The 12,477-nt window shown below is 40.3% G+C and overlaps 1 protein-coding gene across 1 annotated transcript; it reads left to right on the plus strand.

The window, feature by feature from the left end:
- Window positions 1-644: 644 nt before the first annotated feature.
- Window positions 645-12,271, plus strand: LOC103438107 (NF-X1-type zinc finger protein NFXL1). Its single transcript, XM_070824228.1, has 11 exons — window positions 645-994; window positions 1,312-4,908; window positions 7,584-7,806; window positions 7,893-8,135; window positions 8,293-8,346; window positions 8,469-8,519; window positions 8,769-9,029; window positions 9,156-9,208; window positions 9,298-9,415; window positions 9,505-9,759; window positions 10,639-12,271. The coding sequence occupies exons 2-11, from the start codon at window positions 1,432-1,434 to the stop codon at window positions 11,715-11,717; spliced, it is 5,814 nt and encodes a 1,937-aa protein (XP_070680329.1). The 5' UTR covers window positions 645-994; window positions 1,312-1,431; the 3' UTR covers window positions 11,718-12,271.
- Window positions 12,272-12,477: the final 206 nt, after the last annotated feature.

Here is a 12,477-nt window from a genome sequence, read left to right on the forward strand (position 1 = left end):
TGACAATATAGAAAATAGCTAAACTCATTGTAAGCTCTAGCAATGTTTAAATCCATCACTTATATGAGACTTTGTCGTTCACGTTCTTATATTAGAAACACATTAAAGATAATCAGCACAACGCGTTTGCAATTCAATCACATTTTTTTTTTTAATCAAATGGAATTAATAGCTTTTTTTAATTGTTAAAAGCGCATTTAGCCTATCAAAAGCAGTCCCAAACATGGCTTTGACCAATAGTCTTTGATATGCTTTTAACAAAAGGACTTCTAAGAAAACGCTTATGATTTAAAGTATTTTCTATCATGATTTCTAACAGAGGATATGACACAGAACCGAATATAATGACGTTCTAAGATTCATATAGAAAAAGGTTTTGTTGTTGTTGATTCTTAAAGTGCCCATTCCATTTTGCGCCTTGTTGCTATTGGGTCATGGAAATGAGATTGGATGTAGACCAGTACACATATGTTTGGGTCAAGTGAATAAAACGGGGGAGGCCCGGGAGTGACCTGCACACAAAGGGAACGGTGGTGGGCCTGGCGGCCGGAGTGGTTCGTGGTGAGCACGCAAATACTTGGAGACGAGTCAGAGGACTATATACAAGTGGCAGTAAATGAAGGGTCAGGTCAGAGTCTGCGATTTCGGTGACGAACTACCCTCGCTGCCTTCCCCTTTCCTGTTTCCTTATCCCCCAAGTCACACCCTCACTATAAAACCACTCTCTCTCCTCTCCCCCTCTCTCATCCCGTTTCTTCTCCGGGTCGGTTTGTGTCGTCTCCGAGACAAACCCATCTGAAAAATATCCACCTGCTTAGGGACCCGCCGCACAACACCAACGCACACACAGAGGGAAGAATATTTTCAATTTTTCTGTTGTTGTTGTTTTTCACTTGAAATCCCAGAAATAAAATCTAGAAAGAGGGAGACTCACCGGAAGTGCGGGAAATTTTCTCTCTGCTTCTTATCATCTGGGTGGGACAAATCCGATCAGGTAATTACTTGATTAATTTATTTTGGTTTCTCTTTTTATTTTTTTTTGGACTTCGAATCGGATTTTTAGTTGTTTCGATTAGGGTTTCTGTTTTTCTTGTTGGGTTTTCAGAAATTGCTGGAAAGTTTTGAGCTTGATTTGAATTATATTTGAATGTTTTTTTTCTTGTTGGGATGTCACAAAATGTTGGAAAGTTTTGAGCTTGATTGGAATCAAATATGAATTCGTTTTAGTTTAGTGAACCCATGAATGTTTAGTGTTTTGTTTGTTGAAATTTGTTAATTAATTTAACTCCAAATTGAATTCATTGATTGCAGTTACAGGTTGGTTTTCTGGGCGTGGATTTCTTTGAGGAGTTATTTTGTTCTGATTCGATCTCCTATTTCGGCACACTGTCGGAGAATAGGAGGTCTGATAGCCTGGAGGTTTCGCAGAATATGAGTTTTCGTGTCCAAAATGAGCGAAGGGATAGGTCCAGGTTTCCTGCTCAGCCTGCTACTCAGCCTACTCAGCCTGCTCGTCGAGAGTGGGTGCTGAGAGGTACCGACCCTACCACTACCACTGCTGCTGTTAACCCGCCACCAAGAGTCTACCCGAACAACCCGAATGTCAATGCCAACCAGCCTAATCCAAGATTCAATCCAAACAACCCGAACGGCAATGTTAGCCAGCCTAATCCAAGATTTAATCCAAGCAACCTGAATGGCAATCTCAGCCAGCCTAATCCAAGATTCAATCCTAACAACCTGAATGGGAATGCTGGCCTGCCTAATCATAGCTCTGTTCCACCATCAGAGATTCGGCCACACAGAGGAGGAAATAATGGCGTTATTAAAGGCCATATGGGCCAGTCAGTGAACCATAGAAGGGAGAGGGGAAGGAGTGAGAATCAGGAGGAAAAGGGATTGAAGGACTCGAATTTGCCCCAGCTTGTGCAAGAAATTCAGGATAAGCTGACAAGGGGCACTGTCGAGTGCATGATTTGTTATGAAATGGTGAGGAGGTCTGCACCTGTTTGGTCCTGCTCAAGCTGTTACTCAATTTTCCATCTGAATTGCATCAAGAAATGGGCTCGAGCTCCCACTTCTATTGACATGTCTGCGGAGAAGAATCAGGGGTTTAATTGGCGGTGTCCTGGATGTCAGTCTGTCCAGCTCACATCTTCAAAGGAGATTCGATATGTTTGCTTTTGTGGCAAGAGGACAGACCCGCCTTCAGATTTGTATTTGACACCGCATTCGTGTGGTGAGCCTTGCGGGAAGCAACTCGAGAGGGAGGTCCCAGGCAATGGTGTGAGTAAGGAGGATCTTTGCCCTCACATTTGTGTCTTGCAGTGCCACCCAGGTCCATGCCCTCCGTGTAAAGCATTTGCCCCACCACGTTTATGCCCTTGTGGAAAGAAAACAATCACAACGAGATGTTCTGACCGGGCATCTGTTCTGACTTGTGGTCAGGATTGTAATAAGCTGCTTGATTGTTGGCGTCATCGCTGCGAGCGGACTTGCCATGTGGGTCCTTGTGATCCTTGTCAGGTTCTGGTTGATGCTTCCTGCTTTTGCAAGAAAAAGGTGGAGGTTGTTCTCTGTGGAGACATGACTGTTAAGGGAGAGGTGAAAGCAGAAGATGGTGTTTTTTCATGTAGTTCCACCTGTGGAAAAATGCTTAGCTGCGGTAATCATTCCTGCAGTGAGGTTTGCCATCCAGGGCCGTGCGGAGATTGCAATTTAATGCCAACTAGGATTAAGACATGCCACTGTGGGAAGACAAGCTTGCAAGAGGAACGACGGAGTTGTTTGGATCCGATTCCAACCTGTTCTCAATTATGTAGCAAGTCCCTCCCTTGTGAGATGCACCAGTGTCAAGAGGTGTGCCATACTGGGGATTGCCCACCTTGTTTGGTTGAAGTGACCCAAAAATGTCGTTGTGGGTCAACTTCTCGGACTGCGGAATGCTTTAAAACCACAATGGAGAATGAGAAATTCACTTGTGATAAGCCTTGTGGGCGGAAGAAGAATTGTGGAAGGCACAGGTGCAGCGAGAGGTGCTGTCCTCTTTCTAATTTGAATAATGCTCTCTTGGGGAATTGGGATCCTCACTTTTGCTCTATGTCCTGTGGGAAGAAGTTAAGGTGCGGTCAGCATTCTTGCGAATCGCTTTGTCACAGCGGCCACTGCCCTCCCTGCCTTGATACAATCTTCACGGACTTGACCTGTGCATGTGGGAGGACTTCAATCCCTCCTCCACTGCCATGCGGTACCCCTCCCCCATCATGTCAGCTCCCGTGTTCAGTCCCTCAGCCTTGTGGGCATACATCCTCTCACAGCTGCCACTTTGGAGACTGTCCACCATGTGCGGTGCCTGTGGCAAAGGAGTGCATTGGTGGGCATGTGGTCCTCAGGAACATTCCTTGTGGGTCGAGGGACATCAAATGTAACAAGCTCTGTGGGAAGACAAGGCAGTGTGGTATGCATGCTTGTGGCAGGACTTGTCACCCGCCTCCCTGTGATACATCTTGTTTGGCAGAACAAGGTTCAAAAACTTCTTGTGGACAGATATGTGGTGCTCCTAGGAGAGATTGCAGGCATACATGTACTTCACTTTGTCACCCTTATGCTTCTTGTCCTGATAGCAGCTGTGATTTTCCTGTCACAATCACTTGTTCTTGTGGCCGGATGACAGCTAGTGTTCCTTGTGATTCCGGTGGAAGCAATGCTAGTTTCAAGGCCGATACTGTTTATGAAGCTTCCATTGTTCAAAGGTTGCCAGCACCACTGCAACCAATTGAATCAACCAGCAAGAATATCCCGCTCGGACAGAGGAAGCTTATGTGTGATGATGAATGTGCTAAGATGGAGCGGAAACGGGTTCTTGCAGATGCTTTTGATATAACTCCTCCAAACTTGGATGCGCTCCATTTTGGTGAGAGTTCTGCTGTTTCTGAGTTGCTTTCAGACCTTCTTAGACGCGATCCCAAGTGGGTATTATCTGTGGAGGAGAGATGCAAGTACTTGGTGCTCGGCAAGAGTAGAGGTGCTACAAGTGGTCTCAAGGTTCATGTTTTCTGCCCGATGCTGAAGGAGAAGAGGGATGTAGTTCGGATGATCGCTGAAAGATGGAAGCTTGCAGTTCAAGCCGCTGGCTGGGAGCCCAAGCGATTTATTGTGGTTCATGTTACACCTAAATCCAAAGCCCCCGCTCGGATACTTGGGGTTAAGGGCACAACAACAGTGAGTGCACCCAAGCCTCCGTCTTATGATCATTTAGTGGACATGGATCCCAGGCTTGTAGTTTCATTCCCAGATCTCCCTAGAGATGCAGATATAAGTGCACTTGTATTGAGGTTTGGTGGGGAGTGTGAGTTAGTCTGGTTGAACGATAAGAATGCACTAGCCGTATTCAACGACCCTGCTCGAGCAGCAACTGCAATGAGGAGGTTGGATAATGGTGCACTATATCATGGCGCTATTGTTGTTCACTCCAATGGCAGTGCATCTATGGCGGCATCAGGTTCTAATGCTTGGGGTGGATTGGGGACATCTAGGGAAGGAGGAGCTTCTGCAGTGCTGATGGGTAATCCGTGGAAGAAGACTGTTACACGAGAGTCCGGTTGGAGGGAAGATTCATGGGGCGAGGAAGAGTGGCCTGGCAGTTCTACAGATGCGCCGGCAAACGTGTGGAATAAAAAAGCACCAATTGCTGCCTCAGTAAATCGATGGAGTGTACTGGACGGTGACACGGCATTGGGCTCATCCGCTTCATCTCTCAGAGTTGAGGACTATAGAAAACTGTCTTTGGGTCCATTGAATTCGGCCTTGGACTCGAAAGCGAGTGGTTCGAGTTCGAGTTCCACTTTTGAAGGGCAGCCTGTTGGAGTTATTGCAGAAACACCTGAAGTGGTTGATGACTGGGAGAAGGCTTATGAATAAAGATAGAATGGAGAAACAGATGAAAAAAAGTTTAGGACCGACGGCTTTGCGGGATTTGTAGTAGTTTTAGTAGATGTTCTGCCTTTTGTTTTCTTTTGTTTTGCATTTGGGGGTGATTAAATTTTGTAGCCCAAAGAAATGTTAGTTAGCTCCACGTTTTTGTATGAGTGACTTTTTGGATCAAATGGAAACCATTTTTCATTTTAAAGTTGTCTTGGTGGGCTGCTCGTTGTTGCATTTTTGTTTTAGAGATGGTTTGTGAAAGTGGATGACATACATCTAATCCAAGACTTCTCATTCTTTCTCGTCATGTAACAAAACATTTTCAGTTTTGGATCTAACAATGAATGAAGATTGATACCATTTAAATAAAAAATTTGGGAAGTGATGCTACGATCATGTTATTTGTGAGACATCTCTTGCCATAAGATCCTACATAGGGTGAGAACTGCACTAATAAGGTTGTCCTATCGAAGTTTATCTTTGCACAAAGGCAGATGAATTCTAATATATAACTGAGATATATCACATTTTCAGTTTTGGGTTTAACAATGAATGAAGATTGATACCATTTAAATAAAAAATTTGGGGAGTGATGCTACGACCATATTTGTGAGACACCTCTCGCCATAAGATCCTACATAGGGTGAAAACTGCAATAATAAAGTTGTCCTAACGAAGTTTATCTTCGCACAAAGATAGATGGATTCTAATATATAATTGAGATACATCTCTTCAAATCCCTCGCTGGTCCTACGTAGTATGAAAAACTGTCTTATTGAACTTTTTTTTGTTGATAAAAAGATTCTAGCATATGACTGGATATATATTTGCTCTCTATCTCTCACTTCAGATGGCTCCGTAACTCCCAAGTTCCTTTCACACCGCACCAATAGGCATATTTTTATATTTGATGTTGACCGTTTGATTGGTTGTGGTTTCGAACCTTCGAGAGTCAAGAAACAGATGAACAACCAAAGTTGGACAAACTACAAGTCCACTCCAAATAAACAACAGAAGATACGAACAGGCGAAACTCCAAATAAACAACAGACGATACAAACAGGCGAAATCAATCACACAAAACGAACATGTCACATGTGGGAGGTTCCTCCCTCCTACCCCAAACCCACCTCCCAAACGGAAAGGCATGTGAGATGTGGATGTGTATGTGATTTTCTCTAATATTAATATCTCGACACGGGGTATTACGTTTTTTTTCTATTCGTAGGTAGGACTTAAGATCGACTATCAGATAATGAGTAGGTACTTAATTTAATATGACCGGTCTATTATGCAGCTTAGATCATATCTCCTATTGATTCGTTCTAATGAAAAAATATATGACTGATTAAAATTTTCGAATAAATTATTCATTAAAAATCATAGGCGTCACTGTCAAACCGGCATTCCATCTCAACTACCGGTGTATATAAATATGAAATATTATCATCCCCTCATTACGATGTAAGTTGTAACATCACTCTCTCTCTCTCTCCCCCTCCCTCTCTCTCTCTCTCTCTGTGTAAATTGGAGGTTTAAATTCTGTATTGTGAACTCCGTGTGTGAAGCATTGTGTAAGTCGCTTGGCAGTTGGCATTCTCTCTCTCTCTAGTTTCTTATATATAAAATCTGCACAATAACGTTTGTTTAGTATCCATCGCTTTAACTTTTTGTTTTCAATCTGTCTTTTGATCTCAGACGTCCATGGAACCTCAGCTCATTGCTCCTAACCAGTTCAAGGTAACTTTTTAGCTAAAAAACTTGTATGTAATTTTTTTTTTACTTGATTTTATTGGAAAAAGTTGTCTGGTTTGTACTAAATGGCTTTATGAACTAGCTGAAGCATTGAGCCATGATCTCACTCTACCATCTCCGTTTCGGGTTGTTGTACTCACTTGACTTGCATTGATCTGATATTTCTGTTGCTAGTATTTTTTTAATCCGTTACCATGAAATTGAAAAAAGAAAAAATAGCCAAGATCCAAACTTTCAATGTTATCTACAGAATACTGCTTAAGACTGTGTTCTCGTGCATTTACTGTCCGAATCGGAGTTTTTTTTTTTATCAACGGAGATGCGGATTCAAAGTTTCGAACTTAGGACAATTTTCAATAGGCTAGAATCCGTTACTTGAACGAAACTAGATCTTGTGAAATCAAATTGAATAGAGAAGAGAAGTATCACTAGACAGTGGTTAATATCTGTCTAGATTTGATCGATTGGATCTACTTACACTATGTTTGGATGAAGACATTTAAGATTACTAACAAATTTTAAAATGATGGTAATTGAAATGATGAGAATTTATTTTCTAGAATTTGTGAATTTTCTTGTTTGGTTAACCTAAAAGAATAATGGAATTGAATACGGACATTGTTATTTTTAAACTCTCAATCATAGAAATTGGGAAATAACGCATATTTACATAGAATTTAAACTTGGTAATTGGAGGTTCCAAATTCCAAGTTTTTTTTCACGCGAAAATTCTAAATTTCTATGTTTATGAATCCAAACAAAGGAATTGGTGCATGTAAATTTATAAATTCTGACTTTTATCCAAATTCCAAGTTTATTTCCCTCATCCAAACATAGTGTTACAGTTCCCATTCTGATTTTGCGATCAGTATACATCACCTAAATTTTGAGTTGATAATATGCAGGAGACATGGAAACACACACTTCTGTTGTCATTTCAGAGCCTTGGAGTAATATATGGTCAAATGAGTACTGCTCCCTTATACGTCTTCGGGACATTGACTGCAGATGATATCACATCAGAGGAGACCGTTTATGAACTATTCTCCTTCATTTTCTGGACTATTAACATCATTTCTTTACTCAAGTATGCATTTATAGTATTAACAGCTGATGACAATGGAGAAGGTAATGTTCTAGTTTCGTCACAAGTGCAAGAATTTATTTTCGAGGATTTCCCATTAGATTAACTTTTTACTTTGACTCTGTTGTAGGTGGTACTTTTGCTTTGTATTCACTTCTGTGTAGGCATGCCAAAGTTGGTTTGCTTCCAAATGAAAGTAGTGCTAATGACGTTATGCATTATGAGACGGGAAGTCCTTTCAAGATAAAGGCAGAATCAAGGGCTCGAAGAGCCATAGAAAAGCTTAGATGTGGCCATTATTTGATGCTGTTCCTGGCTCTTTTCGGTTCCTGCATGACAATTGGCATTGGGGTGCTTACCCCAACTCTTTCTGGTTTGGCATTCCTCATTTTTTTTTAATTATAAATTATACTGGAAATTTATAAAAAAGTTTACTTTCTGCATCGAACTTATGCCAAATTTGATCATATGTACAGTTAATATCATTTTATAGATTAAATGATTTGTTTTCTGTTCTTTTTCTTAACCAGTCTATTCAGTTTCATCTGGAATTCAAAGATCATTGTCGGATATTTCACACAGAAGTAAGAGCTGCCTGTAAATTCAGTTACAGATATATATATTTCTTTCAACCATCCTTTAATCGCCATATAGCCAGCCACTACTCTGACACAAATGTATCTCGTGGCTCTTAATTTCTAACCAGTTTCAGCGTCGGAAAAACAAAGGGAGGCCATATCTAGAGCTTTAGAGAAATGTGAGTATTCTGTCATCAAGTAGATACATCCATTGACTTTGTTCCACTTTCTTGCTTGTGTTGTTTCGTAGTCAGTGACCTAAAGAAGGTTGAATACTTTTCCCATGATAACTAACATCACACCTGGAAATTAACATATAGACAGTAAATAACACATTTCTGAGCCAGTCAATCGTGCTAGCTAAAGTTTATCCACTTCCCACGGCATCTTCTATACTGGTCACGATTTGGATATCCTATTTGTTTCAGATGTCCCGGTTTCCACTGCATCTGCTATATTGGTGTGCCTCTTCACACTACAGCACTACGGGACTCGTAAAATTGGGTTTATTTTTGCTCCAATTATCGTCGTTTGGCTGTTCTTTATTGGTGGAGGGGGTGTATATAACATTTTCCACTGGAACAAAGAAATTCTCCTTGCTACCTCCCCCATGTACATGTACAGATTTTTCAGGAATATTCACAGCAAAAGTTGGAGGTCATTAGGCAGCATTGCTTTATGTGTAGCAGGTTTTATTCTATTCCGCTTCAGCCATATATTCCCATGAGCTTCATATAATGCTTTTGTTTTATTTTGGAATCATATGTTTTCACTAGACCTAGTTTTTCATCCAGAAATACTGTTCACTTTTGCAGGATCGGAAGCAATGTTTACATCTCTAGGTCATTTCAGAAGGAAATCAATCAAGGTTTTTGATACATCTCATATTTTTTCAATCATATCTAAAAGTGTAGTTGGCAATTGAAATGAACTTACGGACGGTGTGTCGTGCTGCAGATGACATTTGTATGCTTCATATATCCAGTCCTTGTTTTAAGCTACGCCGGTCAGGCTGCATATATCTCCAAAAACTTGGATGTTAGAGATTTCAATCATCTCAGTCAATCCATACCTAGTAAGTTGTATGATTTTTTTATTTACTTGTTTTGTCTGCAATTTTTGAGATTTCTAACATGTGGAATGGATTGTGTATGAAAATTCCAGAACAAATGCGCCACTGGTTTGTAGCATTTTCCCTTCTTGCTTCTGTTGTGGGAAGCCAGGCAACCATAACAGCATGTTTCTCCATTATAAATCAGTGCCTGGCACTTGGTTGTTTTCCGAGAGTAAAAGTTATTCATACATCAGATAAGATACACGGGCAGGTCTACATTCCTGATATCAACTGGCTATTGATGGTTCTAAGCCTCGTTGTTACGATTGGTTTCCATGATATTATCAAAATTGGTAGCGCGACAGGTATTTATTTCCCAACTAGCTATCTTCTTGTACTATAGTTAACTAGTACAAAAATTCCTGACATGTTTTATGTCGGATAAATATCAACAATCAACGATAAATTTATATATGCTAATAAATAATAATTGTGAATAAATAATTTAACATAGAATGAACAAAATGAAATAATATTAGGCAGACGAATTGAAGATCGAGGCTTGCGTACCGTAATGTCCTTGAAACAGAAATTTCATCCCTACTCAGTGCTTGTAGTTCTACAGACGTGTGCTTCACCAGATTCAACGATCTAAGTCAAAATTCTAGTACCAGAAAACTTGACTTCTGGCGAATTTCTTTGTGGTTCTCTCAGTAAGAATGTTTGGGATTGTAGAAGAAGAATTTTATTTTTCTGTGTTCTAAATGTCATGTAGATAGATGTATATATAATAGGTTTATGCCTGTTCGCAATAGGTATGAGAATGTGATGCTTCTCTTCAGATGGGTGTTTTGTTCTCTAACGTTCTTTCATCACTTCAAACTTCATCTGAAAGATGAGTCTGTTGATATAAAAAATAATTAATTAATCAAATCCAAAATTAATTAAAAAATTTAATTATTAGAGCCTGACCCCCAAGGCCCATGGCCCTTCTTTTGATAATTAATTATTAATTAGTACACCCAAAGTCTAATCCTAAGATTGAGCCCAATTTTATTCTTTTTGGTCCATTACTCTAATCACTTTTTATAAGGAACAAAACTTTATAAAGTGAAGACACCTTTTGGTAATAACTAATGTGAGACAATGAAATTTCTACTCAAAATTTCCAACATTTTATTCTCCCCAGAAATGCTTGTAACAACAATTGGTTGTCTAATCGATGTTAGCTAAATCTTCCACAGGTTTGGCTGTAAGTTCTGGAATGCTTGTAACGACTTGTCTCATGTCACTAGTAATTGCGCTATATTGGGAGAAAAGTTTGTTTGAGTCGGTCTGCTGTCTAATATTCTTTGGATCCATCGAGGTGATGTATGTATCGGCTTGTATGTTGAATTTTCACAAGGGAGCTTGGTATTTGGTTGTCCTTTTGGCAATGTCCCTGACTATCATGCTTTCATGGCATTACGGAACCAAGAAGAAGCTCGAATTTGATATACAAAACAAGGTCTCTGCAGAATGGCTTATAGGCATTAGCCCGGGCCTCGGAGTTACTAGGGTGCCCGGGATTGGTTTCATTTATTCTGATATAGTGACAGGAATTCCAGCTTTCTTCTCACACTTCATTACCAATCTTCCAGCGTTTCACCAAGTTTTGATTTTCGTGTCCTTCAAGTCTCTGCCAATGCCTTATGTCCCTCCAAGTCGGAGGTATCTTGTTGGCAGGGTTGGCCCGAGGAATTTTAAGATATATCGCTGTGTTGTGAGATATGGATATTGTGATCCTATTAGGGACACTGATAATTTTGAAGAACAGATTATTAGTTCGATTGGTGAATTCATTTGCATGGAAGAAAATGATTTTGATTTCCAAAATTCATCCGAAGGAAGAATGGTGGTTATTGGAAACCCACCAGCTGATGGAACCGGAAGTGCTTTGATTCCTTTGAATGATACAAATTCATATGAGATGGAGTGCGTAAGTATGGCGAGCAACGAAACTCGGTCTCCATTAGGTGATGCAATCGAGAGTGGTTTTACGCCGGTGATGAGAAAAAAAGTCCGGTTCATGTTGCCTCCGAATAGTCCGCAAATGCACGTATCTGTGAGGGAGGAGCTGCAAGAACTGATTGATGCTAGGGAGAGTGGGACTGCATACTTCTTAGGGCAGGTGCATTTAGCAGTGCGTGACGGATCAGACATTCTAAAGCGATTGCTGATCATGACTTATGTGTTTCTTGATAAAAATTGCAGAGAGCCTCCAGTTGCACTCAATATTCCTCATGCTGCTCTTGTTGAGGTTGGCATGGTCTGTTGCATATGAATTGTATTGCCAGACGCCGTGCGGGCAGGGGATCGAGCAACGAGTTGTACAGAGAGCGAGAGGAGAAAAAGAGGACAGAATCTGCGATCGGAGGAGATATAAGAACTGCTAGTTTAAGTTTCTACCTTGTACTACAAGATGTCAGGAGTAAAATCTATACTGCATATATGAACAAGTATTTGTGGCCAGGAGTAATGCTACGTGCATGCCTAGCATATCCTTTAAGCGGTGGATCGGGAAGAGATCCTTTCCGGTCTCTCCCACCAAAGTTAAAGTCCACTCATCTGAATTTTGAAATTTAATCCAACGGCTATAAGGAACCTCTTAAAAAATTATAATAATTTTAACTGTTAAACAAAATTTTAAGGATCCGGATGAGTGAACTTGGTGGCTTTGGTGGGAGAGATCCAGGGATGATCTCTTCCCCGGTGGATCACATTCACCTGTTAAATTATTTCTCTTGAAGCATTCAACGCAATTGATCACTGACATTTTTACTTTCTGTATAAGACCAAGTTATTTAATACCAAATTAGAATAGCTAAAAACCCAACAGGATCCTCTTCGGATCATTTTTACGATAATTCTGAAGATCTGTAAATTGTGTTCGTTTATCGTACATTGTGTGATTAGTTTTTGTCAAATATTGTTTATGTTTATTTTTGAATAAAAATATTTAAAATAATTTCTAGCCGCATGATATACGATAAACAAATAAGATTCACAGATCTCTGAAATCCTCACAAAGAGGATCCGGACTA

The sequence above is a fragment of the Malus domestica genome, chromosome 06 (genome assembly GCF_042453785.1).
Source record: "Malus domestica chromosome 06, GDT2T_hap1".
In the NCBI taxonomy this organism is placed as follows: Eukaryota; Viridiplantae; Streptophyta; class Magnoliopsida; order Rosales; family Rosaceae; genus Malus; species Malus domestica.